The following is a 20,532-nucleotide window of genomic DNA, read 5'->3' as shown; positions in this document are numbered from 1 at the left end:
AGAAGGATGAGGGGGGACCTGATTGAGGTGTACAAAATGATGAGGGGCATAGATAGGGTAGATAAAGAGGAACTTTTCCCCTTAGTAGGGGGGTCAATAACAAGGGGGCATAGATTCAAGGTAAGGGGCAGGAGGTTGAGAGGGGATTTGAGGAGGAACTTTTTCACCCAGAGGGTGGTTGGAATCTGGAACTCGCTGCCTGAAAGGGTGGTAGAGGCAGGAACCCTCACAACATTCAAGAAGCATTTGGATGAGCACTTGAAATGCCATTGCATACAAGGCTACGGACCAAATGCTGGAAATTGGGATTAGACTGGACAGGGATGGATGGACGGCGCAGACACGATGGGCCAAAGGGCCTCTTTCTGTGCTGTAGAACTCTATGATTCCATGAATTCCTCCTCCACACTAATACTGCAAATTTGATTTGCCCAGTCTATATGTAGATTAAAGTCCCCATGATCATTGAATTACCCTTGTTACACGCGCCGCTGATTTCCTGATTTATACTCTGCCCTACATTACAACTACTATTTGGGGGCCTATAAACAACTCCCACCAATGTTTTGCTGTTTCTTAGCTCCACCCAAACGGATTCTACTTCTTGATTTTCGGAGCTAAGATCCTTTCTCTCTCCTGTCTTTATCCCATCCTTTATCAGGGCTACCCCTCCTCCTTTTCCATTTTGCCTATCTATTCTAAAAGTTAAGTATCCTGGAATATTTAGTTCCCAACCTTGGCCACTTTGCAACCACATCTCCGTTATGGCTATTAGATCAAACCTGTTAATTTCTATCTGCGCTATTAATTCATCTATTTTGGTGCGAATGTTTCGCACAGATATAGTGCCTTTAGCTTTGACTTTTTTCTATTTTTCCCTGATTTTTCACCTGAGTCAATGATGCCTTATTACCTTTGTTACTCTCTCTGTCCCTTCCTGACCCACTCTGCTTATTTTTACCCAAAACTCTAGCTCTAGAGCCTTGACATTTCTCTCGCTGCTTTTAACTTTACTCTTTTCTGAATCCTCCCACCCCCCCTTCATTAGTTTAAAGCCCTAGTTATTCAGTTCACCAGGAGACTGGTCCCAGCCTGGTTTAAGTGGAGCCCGTCCCAACGAAACAGCTCCCTCTTTCCCCAGTGCTGGTGCCAGTGCCCCATGAACTAAAACCCCTTCCTCCCACACCACTCTTTGAGCCATGCATTTAAACCTCTAATTTGCATGTGGCTCAGGTAACAATCCAGAGATCCAGGAAGGCGCCGCACACCCAGAGTCTCTTCGCCGGGAGCAAGCGGAAGCCAAGCGCAGGCAGCGCACGTCAACCCAAGCACCCCACCCACTCGCCCCTTCAACCACCGTCTGCCCCACCTGTGACAGACACTGTAGGTCCTGCATTGGACTCATCAGTCATCTGCGAACTCATTTTTAATGTGGAAGCAAGTCATCCTCGGTTCCAAGGGACTGCCTAAGAAGAAGGATTACCTTTGAGTTTCTGCTTTTTAATTTGGATTCTAGCTCCTCAAACTCCCTCAGCAGAGCCTCATTCCTAGTTCTACCTATGTTGTTGGTTCCTACGTGGACCACGACAACTGGATCCTCCCCCTCCAAGTTCTTCCCTAGCTGCAAGGAGATGTCTTTAACCCTGGCACCAGGCAGGCAATATAACCTTCAGAACTCTCGGTCGCAGCTGCAAAGAACAGTATCTATCCCCCTGACTATACTGTCAGGTACATCACGGCTAGATACAAAGTGAAACTGCCTATACACATTTCTAACTTCAAGACTACTATACTATTTGAGTGCAACACTGAACCCGCCCCTTCAACCACCGTCTGCCCCACCTGTGTCAGAGACTGTAGGTCCCACATTGGTCACCTGAGAACTCATTTTTAGCATGGCAGCAAGTCATCCTCGGTTCAGAGGGACTGCCTAAGAAGGAGAGAGAAGAATTCTTTGAGTTCCCACATTACATGTCCTTGTGGCTGCGACTGGAAACTCTTTTCACTCAGGACACTTGCAACCAATAGAAGAGAAACATTTATCCGCTCAGTCTTGACGTACGTGACCTTTATCTGGCCTAGATTTGAAACTAGGCTCCAAGGGTGAAAGGACAGGAAGATCCAGCATCCGCAGTATCTTGCTATTGTATCCAGCACCGCAGTATTTTGCTATTGTACTAGTGAAAGGACAGTGTCTGGACAATTATGCTACCCAGCTTCAGGCTAATCCTTCAAAAAGGGCTAGGTTTAACAGGTCAGGTGACTAAGTTTGAACAGAGTAACTCACCTTTTGTTCAAAACTAAAAAATGAATTCCAAACAATGCTGTGTAGAAGACAAGAGGCAGGAGGATGAGACACAAAACTCGTGCTAGCAAGTGTTTCCCAAATTCAACCTGCAACAAGACACACATTCATCAGCCAAAGACAAATCTAGCAATCACTGCATTTCAAAAATAATTCTGTGTAAAGTGCTTAGAGATGCTGAAGTGATAAGGTTCGATATAAATGCAAGCTTTAAAAATTTTAATTGTACATAAAGTGTCTAAACTTCTAATTTCAGGTCGCTTTGAAGCTGTACCAACATGTTTCTGCTTTTGATTGCCAATAGAGTACCTAATTTAACAGATTCTTGCCCCTTGAAACAGCTAATCCATGATTGCAAGTACCGTTTCCAGCATTCTTGTTCCATCAATTAGGTTTCCACTGCTGCACATCCCAAGAAATCTGCTCTTCAAACTTTGGTAGTTCATTTGGCAGACGTTCGATTTTTTTTTCTGTAAGACGGCCTCCCACCAAAGCTAAGCTCATGGACTTCTACTTTCCTTTCAAATTGCTCCATCTATGTTATAGCTCACGACTTGGCTTCGGATTCTTGTTTCCCCAATTAACTCAAGGGTGGTGCAGGATACCTTCCTCTGTCCCACTATTAGTCTTCCATATTAATGACCTCCTCCACTTACCATCCAACTCTAGTCACTCTACTTCTATTAGTTTCCTTCGGAGCACATACCCTCAGGTGTTCACTGCCATCACTCCACACAATGCCTAAATCACAATCTCGCTCTCCTCCATGCCCTGTGATGGGGCAACAAAAATCTTGTTTCAATTCAAATTTCTTCACATTTTGCACATCCAACCATCAGTTACCACCTTGCCTCTAATGGCTCCTTCCTTTATATAACAATTTTGGCCTTGCCATTTCTCCGACCTCAAACAGAACTCCCACGTCCTGACCATTGTAAAAGCTGCTTCCAAGGAATGGTATTTTCTTTTGCACCAAACACATTTCCCCTGGACAGCACAACTTTCAATAAACTCCAAATCGGTCTGAGATTTGAAGACTGCTCCCAAAGCTGCCAATAGCTCTTCCATCCTTCATGAACAAACGATAGAAAACTTTTGGTGATTCCTCTCACACCTCCAACCTGTCACAAATTTTCTCAATTTTATCAATGCTACTGTGGTGAGTGCTGCTCTGAACTATCCTCTCACTTATTCCTGCACACTCTTCATCCTCCCTAGTCTCACTGTGTTGACATCAAGACTCATCACACCATCTCCTACTCCAATTTACTTTCTCACAACCTCAAAACTGTGCAACGCTACCTTGCCCAGTCTGCCTCGCCCCTCCCACAGACCTGGCATTACCTAACCACTACTGCTCGATTTCTCTCAACTTCAGTACTTCATCTGAGTTACAAATTGAAAGAAAAAGCATAAGCATGAAAGAGGAACAAGCATTTTGGAACTTGTAGAGTCTACTAATGCCCAAAGCAAAGTGGTACAAGAGCCGGTGAATTTCCATATAGGCTACTTGGACAGTACTATTCTTGGGCCTCTCAGCGTTGGATTGTAGTGATACACCCAGTTTGGTTTCAGATAGCTATCAAAGAAAGAAAGACTTGCATTTATATAGCGCCTTTCATGCCCTCAGGACGTCCCAAAGTGCTTACCAGCCAAAGAAGTAATTTTGAAGTATAGTCACTGTTGTAACTTAGGAAACGCGACAGCCAATTTGCACACAGCAAGTTCCCACAAACAGCAATGTGATAATGGCCAGATAATTTGTTTTGGGGAGGTTGATTGAGGAATAAATATTGGGCAGGACGCTGGGGTTAACTCCCCTGCTCTTCTTCGAAATAGTGCCATAGGATCTTATACGTCCACCTGAGGGGGCAGACGGGGCCTCGGTTTAATGTCTCATCTGAAAGAAGGCAACTCTAACAGTGCAGCACTCCCTCAGTACAGCACTGCAGTGTCAGCCTAGATTTTTGTGTTTAAGTCTCTAGATTGGGACTTGAACCCACAACCTTTTGACTCAGTGGCAAGAGTGCTACCGACTGAGCCACGGCTGACACTATAAAGTTTTTACAAGTAATCTATAACATCAAGTGACAACAGCTACAGAACATCTTGCAATAATGTTAAGTGTCATTGCACAAAGCATTCTGTGCAGTCAATACTGAATCAAAATGAGCTTGCAGTTCCAGACTGAGCAGAGACTTGTTCTCCTATTGACCACTTTGGAAACAAATCAGTGGTTACACTGCAGTCTCGAACTAGGTTTTAGATCATTCAATGCTTTCTGACGCACAGAACTCCTGCTATCCTGACTGCAGCCAGCTGTTAGCGTGTAGAAAACAGCGGCCATACAAACAGGATTTGATTTCCAATTTTACTTCCTTATGGAAAATTTCTGGCTAACGTTTTACCTTACTGCCTAGGGTGTTCAATCTTCAGTCTTGCGACTTGACTTGGTAAATCATGCACTGGGGCAACGGAGGGAACTGCTCAGAAACGTGCCCTGCATGTTGCTTCTAAAAAGGTAAATCTCTACAACTCAATTGATGCTGAAAGATTAACTGCTTACCAGAGAAACATCGAAGGCTCCCAGAAGGCGCCAGAGATCACAGGCAGTGTTAATTCCAACCAGAAGGATCACAAAGATTCCAACAAACTTTACCCCAAGTGCTCCAGCAAGATTAACTCCAGTCAGCATTAGCCACTGCCACCAAGATAGAGAGAAAGGCCTAGCAACAGAAGAGATAACATCAATATTGCAATGGTGATTAACTTCAGCCCTCGATCCAAAGAATACATAATACGCACACCCACATTAAAAGAACACAGAATAACTCTTGTATCAGAACAAACACTACCCATCAGGAGCCATTCATCATTGTCTTTTATATGCTTCATTAGAATTATAGAATGATACAGCACAGGAGGCGGCCATTCTTCAGTTTAACATCGGTGGCGGGGAAGCTTTTAGAAACAATAATCCGGGACAAAATGAACAGCCACGTGGACAAGCATGGACTAATAAACGAGAGCCAGCACAAATATGTTAATGGCAAATTGTGTTTGACTAAATTGATTGAGTTTTTTGATGAGGTAAATTTTGTTTGATAACGCTCCTGTGAAGCGCCTTGTTACTAAGTTAAAGGCACTATATAAATACAAGTTGTTGTTATTGCTAACAGAGAGGGTGGATGAAGGCAGTGCAGTTGACATTGTGTATATGTACTTTCAAAAGGCATTTGATAAAGTACCACATATTAGACTTGTTAGCAAAATTGAAGTCCTTGGGCTAAAAGGGGCAGTAGCAGCATGGATACAAAATTGGCTAAGGGGCAGAAAACAGAGTTGTGCGAATCAGTGTTTTTCAGATGGAGAGAGGTAGCGAGTGGTGTTCCCCAGGATTCAGTAACATAGAAACATAGAAGATAGGAGCAGGAGTAGGCCATTCGGCCCTTCGAGCCTGCTCCGCCATTCAACGAGATCATGGCTGATCATCCAAACCCGAGCACCCGGTCCCTACACCGACAGCCATCCCACACAAGCCCCATCTCCGTAACCCCGCGTATTTAATCCCCCCTAACACTAAGGGCCAATTTTTTTTATCGTGGCCAATCAACCTAACCCGCACATCTTTGGACTGTGGGAGGAAACCGGAGCACCCGGAGGAAACCCACGCAAACACGGGGAGAATGTGCAAACTCCACACAGACAGTCACCCGAGGCCGTATTTGAGCCCGGGTCCCTGGCGCTGTGAGGCAACAGTGCTAACCACTATGCCACCGTGCTGCCCTAATAGGACCACTGCTGTTTCTGATGTACATTAATGACTTGGGGATACAGGGCACAAATTCGAAATTTGCAGATGACACGAAACTTGGAAGTGTAGTAAACAGTGAGGAAGATAGTAATAGACAGGCTGGTGGAATGGGCAGACACATGGCAGACAAAATTCAACGCAGGAAAGTGCGAGGTGATACATTTTGGTAGGAAGAATGGAGACACAATATATGGTACAAAATCAAGAAGTAGAATCAGTTTGGGTGGTGCTAAGAAACAGCAAGGGGCAGAAAACATTGGTGGGAGTTGTTTATAGGCCCCTAAACAGTAGTTGTAATGTAGGGCGGAGTACAAATCAGGAAAATAGAGGTGTATGTAACAAGGGTAATACAGTAATCATGGACTTTAATCTACATATAGACTAGCCAAACCAAATTTGCAAAAATAGTGTGGAGGACAAATTCATGGAATGTATGCAAGACAGTTTTCTAGATCAGTATGTTGAGGAACCAACTAGGGAACAGGCTATTATAGATCTAGTATTGTGCAATGAAAAAGGGTTAATTGAAAGAGTTAAAAGGGCTAAAATAAGGGAATTGAGGAACTAAGCATATATCCAATGTACATGTCCCATAGGGAAGTATGGTGGAATGTGGCCGAATGGTCAAACTGTCAGTTGCCACTTGAATAATGTGCACAAACCGTTAGCTACCAATTGAAGAATGTGGTAAAGATAACATATGGGGTCACAGGACTATGTAACGGTCAAAATGTGCACACGGGTCGCAAGAATTTGCAACCGAAATCAACTGTATGATGTAAGCCACTACTTAGAACAAAAAACTGTATATAAGGCAGGGAATCTTAGCAATCGGAAAGTATTCATCCCAGCAGGAGTGTCTCCCCTGTCGGCTTGTAAATAAAGTTGCTTTACTGAACAAACCTCCGGACTCCGAGTGATTGATTGGGAATAAGGCGGATGTCGACCCTTCATATCAGAGGGTCCGTCTTGGGGAGAAGAAGCTCTCCCGGTTTACCCTTACAACTTGGCGTAGTCGGCAGGATCTACCAGATGGGCTGAGTAGAGACATTGTCTCCTCGTATCGAAGCCCAGGGCCAGAGATCCAACGAATCTAGGTGGAGTCCGGATACGCGAGTAAAGCAACTTGGGTGCATGCTAGGACATTGTAGAAATGAAAATGTCTGAATAAGTTGAGGAGCTCAGGTTATATAGGACTGGATACAGGGAGAATCCAATCTAGGCGGAGTTAAAACCGCGTAAGCAGGGAAAGGTCCCTGAAGGTCCGGGGGAGTCCCGGAGGCAACAGGTCCGGGGGAGTCCTGGAGGCAACAGGTCCGGGGGAGTCCCGGAGGCAACAGGTCCGGGGGAGTCCTGGAGGCAACAGGTCCGGGGGAGTCCTGGAGGCAACAGGTCCGGGGGAGTCCCGGAGGCAACAGGTCCGGGGGAGTCCCGGAGGCAACAGGTCCGGGGGAGTCCCGGAGGCAACAGGTCTGGGGGAGTCCCGGAGGTAGCAAACAAGGGAGGAACTAGCAAATCCACCCTAAAAGGATGGCGAACAAAAAGGACGCCAAAAGATCTAAACTCCCGTACGAATTTGTATGAGACAAGTATAAAAAGGTTAAGAAAATGATGATTAAGAAAGGGTATGAATCAGGAAACAAACCAAAATGGAGAAATGACTGGTGGATGGAACAAAAGGGCAGTGAGGGAGATTAGGCCATGGTCGTGTGTGTGGACATGAACAGACTTACGCCCAGGGTAAAAACAAATGGAAGGATAGGTGCAAGCAGGCACGGGAAGACTTGTCGAAACAAACTGCTCTAGCAACAGTGTAGGCAAGAGCAAGGGGAACAACAAAAATTAGTAGAGGAACTCAGGGAAAGGTTAAAGCGAGCAAAATGATGAAATTAAAAAACAAATGGAAGAAAATGACGGTCGGAAACAAATGTTTGCCTCGGCTTGTCAGTTGCTCGAGAAACATAGAAAGAAAAAGGAAGTTGACAAAGATAGTGATGAGGAAAGTGAAGATGATATTGACGATGAGCGAAAATGGGTGGCAGGCCATAACCCGGACTTGTACCCACCAGGGTATAAACCTATATATCCCAGTTTAAAAGGATTAGAATTAGGACCTGAGGAAAAGGCAGCCAAGGCCCAGGTGGCAGTCCGGTGGGAACCGGATGGAGTTAATGGACAAGGAAAAAAGAATCCAAAAAAGGAAAAAGAATACCATAAGCCCTTCTCCCCGTTGGAGAAACAGGCCATCTTAAAGGACCTCCCGCTACTCAAACCAGCTAATGGGAATCCGGAATTTTGGTCAAAATTAGAAGGGATGATTTTGGTCCACAACATGCATGAGAGAGATGTCCATGCCTTAGTAAAGGCCAGATGTCCAAAGAGCATATGGGAGGGGATGCCCGAAGAACGAAGAAATGGGACTTGGGGACTAGCAGATGAAGAAAGAGGTCAAGATACAGGGATTTATAGAGTACAAGAAGCCCTGGGTGCAGGTCAGAGTAACTGGGGCACTTTAATCAATGTCCAACAAGGAAAAGATGAAACAGTAACAGATTATGCAGATTGAAAATATAGCAGTTACCAACAATATTCTGGAACTAGAGACCCCAAGCGAAACGACCGGTATTCTTAAAAATGCTAAAGGAAGGAATGAGCCCGCAACACCAGGAAGTCCTCAAGTTAGGACTCCCGGTGGGACAGAATTATGGGGAAATCATGTCATGGGCAGGAGAAAAAGATGCACGACGGATAAATGACAAAGAAAGTAAAGGAAAAAGGAAGGCCCCGCACCCTGGAATATATAGTGGCAATAGCAACCAACCAGGGAACCGGACAGGGAAAGTGTTATGGGTGCGGCTCGCCCCACCACCAATTAAAAAATTGCCCTAGCAAAAGTACAAGGGCCTGGACGAAGGCGGGACAGCGAGACTCAATGACTTGCTATAATTGTCAGAAGCCCGGGCACACCAAATATCAGTGCTGGGCAAAAGGGGGAGGACAAGAGGGAAAAGCACCCTGGCAGAAGAAAGGAGGAGTCACTGAAGGTAACCCCAAAGGGTTAGATGAGGAACAGATCATGAGAATACTTAGGAAAGCTGTCAAACAGGATTAGGGGTCGCCAGCCCCCCCGGTTGGGGCCGGGGTTCCCCGGATGTATCTAACAGGGTTGTTTGAGGGCCGGCAGCACCAAATGTTAATAGATACAGGAGCCTCGGTATCGATAACCAACCTGGAACTACCCACAACCAATAAAAAATTAAAAATAGGAGTAGGAGGAGGAATAGTGGAAGCCAAATTGAGTAAACCACAATTAGTGGAGAACATGGGAAGGTTAATACCCATGAGCTTTTGGGTATGCCCAAACCCAGAGGGAACAATACTAGGCATGGACCTATCACGGGAATTAAATGTATTAATACAACCCAGGGAGATGGCCATCAAATGGGCCGGATTGAAGGGAGAAACCAAATTGGGATTGCGGGGAATGTCGAGAGTAGCCAGGGTAGAGGTGATAAAACAGAACTGGGATATTGAAAGAGGGGCAGAATGGGTGTGTCAACAGTTCCCCGAGGTATGGGCCACACATAAGCAGGATTGTGGCTTAGGACAAATGACCCCCGGTAGGCATACCCGGGAAAAGCTCTAAAGGCGCACCGACAATATCCCATTAAACTAGAAGCTGAAGTAGCAGTAAAAGAGAGTGCAGCAATTAGAGGACTCGGGTGGTACGGAAAATTACCTCCACAACCAATAGCCCAGTGTGGCCAGTTAAGAAACCCGATGGGACATATAGATTGACTATAGACTACACCGCCCTTAATCGATGTACAGCCCGACAATACCCAATAGTGGCTAATCCATCGACCATATTACATGATCTGGACCCTAAGGCAGAGATATTCACTGTATTAGACACAGCAATTGGGTTTTGGAGTGTGCCCTTGGACCGAGGGTCCCAGGACAAATTTGCGTTCACGGTAGGAAATCAGCAATTTACGTGGACCCGGTTACCTCAGGGGTTCCACGACAGCCCGGCAATTTTTCACCAAGCAATGGCAGAAGCCATGGAAAAAGTGGACTTGAGCCCAGCAGAAAGTACCATCACCCAATATGTAGATGATCTGTTAATAGCATCCCCAAATATGGAACGCCATCTACGAGCCCTAACTAAGGTGTTGGGAGCCCGAAGAAGAACAGGGTTTAAAGCCTCACCCCGGAAAGCCCAGATAGCCCAAAAACGAGTACAATATTTGGGGCACTGGATAAGTAGGGGACAGAAAGAAATGACGGAAGAGCGAAGACAGGCCATTAGGAACATGCCAAGGCCTGTAAATGTAAGGGGTACGAAAGGTGCTGGGATTATTTAATTACAGTCGGAACTTTATACCCCAATATACCACCTTAGCGGAACCAATACAGAAACTGCTCAAAGGTACAAAGGGACCTATGGAAGGGATAGATTGGGGAACGGAGCAAGAGGCGGCATATAGCACCCTTAAGCAAGAACTTATAACGGCCCCTGCGTTAGGACTGCCAGACCATACCCGACCCTTCCACTTGTACTGTGACCAGGACCAAGGGAGTTATTCAGCCATGGTATTGCAAGGTCACGGAGGAAAACAGAGACCCGTTGCGTATTACTCTGCAAAAAAAGACCCGGTAGCGAAGGCGATGCCACGATGTGTGGCTGCAATAGATTGCGCCACCCGGGCGGTGCGAGTAAGCGAACCAATAGTGATGGTGGGAAAGGTAATTTTGCATACTCAACATACATTAGTGGAACTACTCAACACAGGAAAATTGCGGACTATATTGGATAGCAGGAAAGCTAAATGGGAAGCTATATTACTCCCCAGGGATGGAACTGTGATAATACAAAAACATACCGGGGTTAATCCAGCCACGGGCATATTAACGGGAAGAAGGGCACAGTTGTCAGATGAAAATGGAGGAAGAAATAGGTAGTGGAATAAATGAAGACCCACTAGAAAATCCCGATATGATAATCTATGTAGATGGATCCCGAAAGTATATCAACGGAGAACCCAGAACAGGGTGGGCAGTAGTAAATCAAGAAGGAAAGACCCTCTTAAAAGGAGCCCTTTATGGGGATAAGTCAGCACAGGTAGCGGAACAAGTGGCTTTAATAAAAGCGTTGGAAATAGCAAAAAACAAACGGATAAATGTTTATACCGACAGCCGTTATGCCTTCGGAGTGGTGCATGATTATATGACACGATGGGCCAGAAGGGGGGTACATGACCTCTACGAGAGAGGTAGTAAAACATGGAAAACTAATAGAAAGGTTAGTTAAGGCTGCACAGGCACCTTTAGAGGCAATGGTAATTAAAATAAAAGCCCACACAAAGATAGAGGATATGGACTCACAGGGACCCCAGGACCAGGCCCCTATGGGGAATAGGTATGCAGATCTAGCCGCCAAACTAGCTGCGGAAGAAATGCAACCAGAGGACGCGTTCAAAAACGAAATAAATATGGTCATGACAGTCAGTGGGGTACAGGAAGTGAATATAATGGAGGTACAAGCACTAAATAAAGAAGTAAGGAACCAACAACAGATTAAAGATCTATAGAGGCAGAATGCTGGACTTAAACCAGACGAGTTGCCCAGAATAGGTCAACAAGTAATGACGGAAGAAAGGGAATGGAACCCCGTTAGATGGGGCCATATACTGTATTAATGACAAGTGATAAATAAGTGTGTTTGTCTACAGGAACCGACGGGTATGCGATGGAAGCACTGGACCCAGGTGAAACCATTTAACACTAAAGACCCCCATTCTACCCTCTCCTCTAGGGGAAAGAGCTCGGAAGATGACCAGACCTCTGTTTAAATTACAGATAAACATGGATCCAGTGGGATGGATTATTATAACTACTCTGATGACAACACTTATAAGCCCAAATAACAGGCTGAAAGGAATGGACTGCAAGTTAAGATCCCCTAGTGGAGACTCCACGAGGAACTTCATTATATCACAAAGTTACGAGTGTGAAAAACAAGGAAAAGGATGTTACAGGTGTAACGGTACCTGGGTGAACTTGGATCAACGACCATGCGGACCCTGTAGAATGACAGATACCAGCAATATGGTAAGATGTAATAGGCACTGGCAGGTGTTGGGTCAAGTAGGGGCAGGATATGCCCTGAGCTGCACGGACGATACAAGATGGACTATTGTACACGGCGTTACAACACCTCAACCAACAAGGATCACACCACAAGGAATAACCCGAGAACCAACAACACCCCCAATCACAACAACACCTGAAGAACAAAGGTGTCCGAAATTGATGCCTCAGCCCAAAAATGGACTGGTGTTATTTACCAAGGGAGAACAATTGTATGATAATGTGAGACACGAAATTGTACCGGTACTAATGATCTTAACCATGCTACAATGGCCAGGATATTGTGAAAGATTTACTAAAACGAGAGAGTTGTGTGCATATGATAAAGAATGTAATTAACCAAGCTGCTGATGCAACAGGGGCTACTAGTTTCAGGGGACATGCTGCATTCCACCGAAGAATTAAGAGGGGCTTAGGAAACGATGTACTCACGGGAATAAATACAGGGACGACATTCATTAATGCCCTAGATATACAAGAAGTCCAGAGTAGTGTGGAACAATTACAAAGGGTAATACAACAGATTTTAGAGAAAGAAACTGGTTTGGTTCAACAAGAATCAGAGTTGGGAGAACATAAGATAAGGAAATTACTCGAGGGAATCAAAGTTATAGAAGACCATGCTTGCATTATCAACAAACTAAACCAGAGATGAGGAACTGGCAAAAGATGGGATAGGGAGAGGCTTGTGCCATGCCTATGGCCAATGGACCACCAGACAGTTAAAACACAATCTGGCACAGATACGAGGTGAGGTACCAGACTGGATTAACAGCATGCAGCTCTATGGCCTGAGCCAGAATTCAGGCCCTCAGTGCTTGTACCCTCAAGGGGATGACCAGAGTATGTCCAGTGATACAAAAATGCAAAGCAGAAGTGACAGCAATGATAGGCATGGTGTGGTGTATGTAACCTGTTCCACCTTAAGAGAACTACCTTAAGAGATGTACTACTTTCTCTTGGCTGCTGTATACTGTAATACCGGTGGTGACCACACCGGTATATAAATGTTGTGTAGTGATTTGCTGGGCAGTTCAGCCCTGACCTCCGAATAGTAAAGACCTGTTAAAGTTGTTCTTGTTGTCTGTGTCCAGTGATTTATAATAAGCATAACTGGGACACACAGACTCAACAGTGGCAACGAGTCCGATCTTACCCTGCGGCAGTTTTACATCCAAGGCAGCTTCGTCCTCAGAACGGGCGTCAAGAAGAGGCATCCGCCCTCATCATCCTGCTGAGCACCACATCACACGGGAGGCATCGAGAACCCGGGTTAAAAAGAAAAATTCTGACCACGAAGCCCTCCATCAGCGACAGGCAGTGATCATCCCTTCTACCACGGTGGTGGGTAAGCCGATCAGCGACACGAGCAGAAAGTCGGCCGCGTTGGCTGTGGAGTAGGGGAGGGAAAACGGAGGAAAAAGGGCGGAGAACTCAACCGCGGCCGGTGAAAAGGGCCGGGCTGCAATCGGGGCCGAGAGGCGCAGCGACTGGGGCAGCGTTAAGGCCACGAGAACCACGGAGAACTCAACCGCAGCCGGTGTAAAGGACCGGCCTGCAAGCGGGGCTGAGAGGCGCAACAGCAGGGGAAGCATGAATGCCCACGGGAACCGCGGGGGAGCAAAAGCAGCGTCGGGGAATTGAGAACCACTGGGGAGGCGAGAACAGCAGCAGCACGGCAATCACCATTGTAGTCGGCGGGGGAAGAAGACGAGCGCGGGAAAAACCGCCAAGCGCGGGAAGCAGCCATTTTAGTAGGCGGGGGAAGAAGACAAGCGCGGGAAGCCGCCATTTTGGAAAAAAGAAAATTTAAAGAAACTTGCAAGGATGCCTAAACATGGTAACATCAATGCTTTTGATAGCGATGTCGAAGATTGGGCCACGTATGTAGAATGCATGGAAGTTTATTGTAAAGCAAATGAGGTACCAGATGATAAGAAAGCACTAACCTTATTAAACTCAATGGGTGCGAAGACGTACGGGCTATTGAAGCACCTTGTATCACCAGATAAACCGGTGGATCAGACTTTCGCGAATATTGTTACTGTCCTGAAAAATCATTTAAACCCCACGCCGCTGCTGATAGCGGAACGATTTAAATTTTACAGAAGAACGCAGCTGAAAGAAGAAAGCAACGCTGAATTTTTAATTGAACTGCGTAAGCTATCAAAGTACTGTCAGTTTGGAACAGGACTAGCAGGTGCGCTGAGAGATAAATTTGTGTGTGGATTGTTAAAAGGAACACAAAAGCGACTGCTAGAGGAGAATGATCTTACGCTTGATAAAGCTGTCACTATTGCAGCATCGCACGAAGCCGCAGCGAGAGGCACTGCGGAAATGCAGCTAAGGTCATCGGAACTCAGCACCAATCAAATGGCCTTGGGTGCAGTAAAGTGTTATCGTTGTGGAAAGACAACGCACGATCAGAACCAGTGCTGGTTCAAAAATCAGGAATGCAGAAAATGTGGCAGGCTTGGTCACATAGCTAAAGTATGCCGGTCAGGAAAGAAGACCAGCAACAAAAAGTCACCACAGGAAAAGTGCAGAAAGGTACACAAGGTGACAGAGAACAGTTCGGATGAACAGAAGTCAGATTCAGACTCCAGCAGTAAGGAACTGGGTTGTCTAAGAGTACACAATGTGGGTAATGAAGCAGACCTCCAAACTATCTGGGTCACACTTCAGATAGCAGGAGTCCAAGTGAAGATGGAATTGGACACTGGATCGGCATTGACGGTCATGAATAAGCAACACTACAAAAGGTTATTCCCACATATTCCCCTACGGGATACGGAGATTGTATTGAAAACATACACGGGGCAAAGAGTATACCCCATCGGAAAGATAAAGGTAAAGGTGGTCCACAAGGGCAAAGAAAGCCGAGGAATGGACTTATATGTGCTACCTGAGGGAGGTCCACCACTACTGGGACGGGAGTGGATCAGGAGAATAAATATGGACTGGCATTCCTTAAAAGCACTAACGGTAGATTCCGGTAAAAAAGATGTCAAACCTAAACGATTGTCCAGAATATTGGACGATGCTAAAGAGGTGTTCCAACAGGGACTGGGAACACAGAGGAATTACGGCAAACATCAAGGTTGAAGAACATGCAAACCCGAAATTTTTCAAAGCCAGACCGGTACCTTATGCGATACGACCTGCTGTGGAAGCTGAGCTGGAAGGGCTAGAACGTTCAGGAGTGCTGTCTAAGGTGGACTGGAGTGAGTGGGCCACGCCCATTGTTCCCGTCATGAAGCATTCATCGAGCAACAAGCCGGGGGAACCGGGGAAGGTTCGCATCTGTTGAGGTTTCAAGATCACTGTTAATCCGGTGCTTCACACGGTGCAATATCCGCTTCCGCGGATTGAGGATATCTTCGCTTCGTTGTCTGGCGGGAAACACTTCACCAAGATAGACCTGGCGCAGGCGTACTTACAGATGGAAGTTGAGGAAGAGTCACGCCAGTATCTCACGATCAACACGCATAGAGGCTTGTATCGGTATAATAGACTGGTTTTTGGAGTGGCATCGGCTCCAGCAATTTGGCAGAGGGCCATGGAGCAGGTATTACAGGGAATTCCAGGCACACAATGTTACCTGGACGATATTCTGATTACAGGAGATGATGACGAGGAACACCTTGCAAATTTGGAACTGGTGCTCACCAGATTGAAAGAATATGGACTTCGAGTTAATCGCCAGAAATGTGAGTTCTTTCAGAAGCGGATCTCGTACTGTGGTCATGTCATTGACCAGGAGGGGCTTCATAAGTCTCCTGACAAGATCGAAGCTGTTGTGAAGGCTCCCGCTCCGGATAATGTATCCCAGTTGAGGTCGTTCCTAGGGTTGATTAACTATTACCATAAGTTTCTGCCAAATTTATCCACGGTGCTGCACCCGCTGAACGCTCTTTTGCAGAAGGGAGTACCATGGAAGTGGAGCGAGGACTGTAAGAGGGCCTTTCGCAAAAGCAAGGCATTGATCACCTCAGAGGAAGTGTTGGCTCACTTCAACCCAACGCTGCCTATTCGTTTGGCTTGTGATGCTTCTCCATATGGTATTGGGGCAGTACTCTCACACAAGTTGCCAAATGGCTTGGAGAGGCCAGTCGAGTTCGCATCCAGATCATTGACCACCGCTGAGCGCAACTATGCTCAGATAGATAGGGAGGCTCTCAGCCTTGTGTGGGGAGTAAAGAAGTTTAATCATTACCTGTGGGGCCAAAAGTTTACGCTGACAGACCACCAGCCGTTGGTATCCATTTTTAACCCTAAGAAGGGTGTTTCGGTGATGACAGCACAGAGGCTCCAGAGATGGTCCCTTTTCCTAGGGGCACATCAATATCAGATTGAATACAAAGGTACAAAGCAGCATGGTAATGCTGATGGGCTGTCGCGCCTGCCACTACCTACAGCGGAGGAGGCACCGACGGTTGACCCTGTTGAGTTATTTCACTCGGCCATCATCGAATGTTTACCAGTCACCAATGCAAGTATTGAAAGAGAAACCAGGAACGACCCGACACTGTCCCGGGTCTACGAATTGAGAGTGAAGGGATGGCCAGCACATGGTGATCCACTGCTACCGGCATTCTCAGCAAGACGAGAACAGCTGTCCGTCTGTCAAGGAACATTGATGTATGGAACAAGGGTGATTATTCCTCCTAAGTTAAGAGAGAGAGTTCTAAAGGAACTGCATGAAGGTCATCTGGGGGGAGTCAAGATGAAAAGCCTTGCTAGGGCTTATGTGTGGTGGCCGGGTATCGACCAACAGATAGAGGATCTGACGAAAAGCTGCTCAGGGTGCCAAAAAGTTCAAAATGCACCTCCGATTGCACCGCTGCATCCATGGGAATGGCCTTCAACCCCATGGCAACGAGTACATATTAACTTTGCTGGTCCATTCATGGACTCCATGTTTTTAATTGCGGTGGACGCACATTCTAAATGGCCAGAAGTGATTAAGATGACTACCACTACCTCGGAAAAGACGATCGCGGTGCTAAGAACGATATTTGCTAGAAATGGATTGCCAGAACAAATATGTTCAGACAACGGACCGCAGTTCGTGTCAGAAGAATTCCAGAAATTCATGAAGAAGAATGGGGTGAAACATTATACCTCTGCCCCATATCATCCGGCTACAAGCGGGTTGGCCGAGAGATTTGTACAAACGTTCAAAGAAGCAATAAAGGCCATGAGCGAAGATCAGATCCCACTACAACACAAGGTGGACAATTTCCTACTGGCATATCGAAACGCCACTCATGCAGTGACAAATCAAAGCCCTGCCATGATGTTCTATAACAGGAGGTTGCGGTCCAGGTTGGACTTGTTAAAACCAAATGTGCGGAGGGAAGTCGAAAACAAACAGTTCCAGCATATCAATAACAAGCCCACTCGGAGTTTTGAAATAGGACAACCAGTGTTAGCCCGGGACTATAAAAATGAGAAATGGCAATCTGGAACAATTCGGGCCAGACAAGGACCCCTGATGTACACGGTAGATATTGGTGAAAATGTAATACGACGTCATGCTGACCAACTTGTAGAATCGAGAACAAGGGTCGAACCCATGGTTACGGCAGAGACAACCGTGGAAGAAGTTAGTGAACCTGAAGCATCTACCTCAGAAGTGAATGTACCCGATGATGTCCAACCCATAAGAGATCAACTAGATGAGTCACCCCAGCAATGAGAATCAGAGACCCCTGGAAAGGCGTTATCCAACTTGGATCAGGAGGCCTCCTCAGAGACTGAATCTTTGAACTGTTTTGCATGAAGTTGTATATATATGTTATTATGTTATGTTTAAATAGGGATATACACTGTTAAGCTAAAAAGGGAGGATTGTGGTGTATGGAACCTGTTCCACCTTAAGAGAACTATCTTAAGAGATGTACTACTTTCTCTTGGCTGCTGTATACTGTAATACCGGTGGTGACCACACCGGTATATAAATGTTGTGTAGTGATTTGCTGGGCAGTTCAGCCCTGACCTCCGAATAGTAAAGACCTGTTAAAGTTATTCTTGTTGTCTGTGTCCAGTGATTTATAATAAGCATAACTGGGACACACAGACTCAACACATGGTACTCATGATGCCAGTGGTGAGACTAGACACGACTCCATACCCACAGTACCAGGTAACAAACATAGGCATAGTGAGGGGTGAGACATACCTCCGATACTATCCAATTGATACCTATGCTATCAGGAAGAGTGGTACTATAAGAGGAGTCTCCCTAAATGGATGCCATGGGAAAGGTACGCTTAAGATAGACCTTCTCCTATGGATGTGGGCCTAAGGATGAGTGTGGCTATAAGAAGACAGAGGGGTGCATGTTGGAATTATCACGTCAATCACCATCACACCCGCTCGGGATATAGAGGCAGAGGGGAGTATTGTATAGCCACCACAGAGACTGAGTACCAATACAGTAACCTTGTATGTGGAATCACAATGCCTAACTTCTGCTTCACACCAAAGATCCCTGTGACAATTGGATACACCAGATTGTACACGCAAGGGAGGAAATGAAACTAAATGTGCCAGATAGTTTAAGGGACGAATTGGTCAATTATGAAGATCCGATGGGGCTCCGATAGCCCGCCTGCAAGAGATAGAAGAGGGCTCAAGTAAAATGGTGAAACAATACGTAATGTTGCAAAGGAACCTTGGGAAACTAGAAAGGGACAAAGAAGTAGAACTACAGGAGGTTCCATGGTATAAGAAGCTGTGGGATTGGGGGATGAATGTCAATATCCACCCCTGGATCCACATTACGTCTCACATACTAGTTATAGTACAATTGGTTTTGGTGATAGGAATGGGAATTGCAGCATGTGCTGCCTGTAAAAAATGTAGAAAACAAAAAAAGGAAATGGAAGCAATGTAGATGACCTTGATAAAGTAGTAATGTATGCTGTTCGGTGGTAATTGTTACAGAAACCTCCTGGGCAGATTCTCATCAAGCAGACGGACTATTACTACGAACGAACAAAGGCTTGGGAGAAAGACCTGCTTAACGGATGTATAGTACTAATAACATTAATGCTTATCACCTATGTAATTGGATGGATAATATGTCGATGGAAAGGATGTAGGGGGCATAGAAATCAGGATGATATGATTATATAAACAAGGTGACCCAATGGGTTGGATTTGATCAACACCCCGGCAGGACACCATAATAGGAGAAATAATCGGGTTGGTCAATGATTAAAAGGGATTAATCAGGACCAAAAGGGGGGGCTGAGTTAAAAGGGCTAAAATAAGGGAATTGAGGAACCAAGCATATATCCAATGTACATGTCCCATAGGGAAGTATGGTGGAATGTGGTCAATTGGTCAAACTGTCAGTTGCTACCTGAATAATGTGCACAAACCGGCAGCTACTAATTGAATAATGTGGTCAAATGGTCAAGCTGTCAGTTGCTACCTGAATAATGTGCACAAACCGGCAGCTACTAATTGAATAATGTGGTCAAATGGTCAAGCTGTCAGTTGCTACCTGAATAATGTGCACAAACCGGCAGCTACTAATTGAATAATGTGGTCAAATGGTCAAACTGTCAGTTGCTACCTGAATAACGTGCACAAACCATTAGCTATCAATTGAGGAATGTGGTAAAGATAACATATGGAGTCACAGGACTATGTAACGGTCAAAATGTGCACACGGGTCGCAAGAATTTGCACCCGAAATCAACTGTATAATGTAAGCCACGACTTAGGACAAAAAATTGTATATAAGGCAAGGGATCTTAGCGATCGGAGAGCATTCATCCCAGCATTAGTGTCTCCCCTGTCGACTTGTAAATAAAGTTGCTTTACTGAACGAACCTTCGGACTCCGACTGATTGGGAATAAGGCGGACGTCGACCCTTTATATCAGAGGGTCTGTCTCGGGGAGAAGCAGCTCTCCCGGTTTACCCTTACATTAATTAATAACCTTGTAGTAAAGGGGCCTTTAGGGAAGAGTGACCATAATATGATAGAATTTTATATTGAGTTTGAAAGTGATTTAGTTAAATCCGAAACTAGGGTCTTAAAACTAAACAAATCAAACTACGTAGGTATGAGGGGCGACTTGGCTAAGGTAGATTGGGAAATTACATTAAAAGGTATGACGGTAGAGAAGCAATGGCTAGCAGTTAAAGTATTAATACATAATTTACAACAAATATATATTCCTTTAAGGCACAAAAACCCCACAGGAAAAGTGGTCCAATCGTGGCTAACAAGAAGTTAAAGA

At 45.5% G+C, this 20,532-nt stretch overlaps 1 protein-coding gene across 1 annotated transcript in view; it reads right to left on the bottom strand.

Annotated features, from left to right (window-relative positions):
* The window catches only part of pomt2 (protein-O-mannosyltransferase 2), a 242,484-nt gene that overhangs the window by 172,176 nt on the left and 49,776 nt on the right, over nt 1-20,532 (bottom strand). Inside the window, exons 6-7 of the mRNA XM_086002508.1 lie at nt 4,872-5,031; nt 2,288-2,394 (exon numbers count right to left, since the gene is read on the bottom strand). Of these exons, the coding sequence (XP_085858634.1) occupies nt 2,288-2,394; nt 4,872-5,031 (267 nt within the window). The remainder of the gene's footprint in view (nt 1-2,287; nt 2,395-4,871; nt 5,032-20,532) is intronic.

This window comes from Somniosus microcephalus, chromosome 12 (genome assembly GCF_052327205.1).
Source record: "Somniosus microcephalus isolate GS21.2 chromosome 12, FLI_Smic_1.0, whole genome shotgun sequence".
NCBI classification, from domain to species: Eukaryota; Metazoa; Chordata; class Chondrichthyes; order Squaliformes; family Somniosidae; genus Somniosus; species Somniosus microcephalus.
The sequence above is the reverse complement of the archived record's forward strand: the minus strand, read 5'-3'. Positions and strand labels throughout refer to the sequence as shown.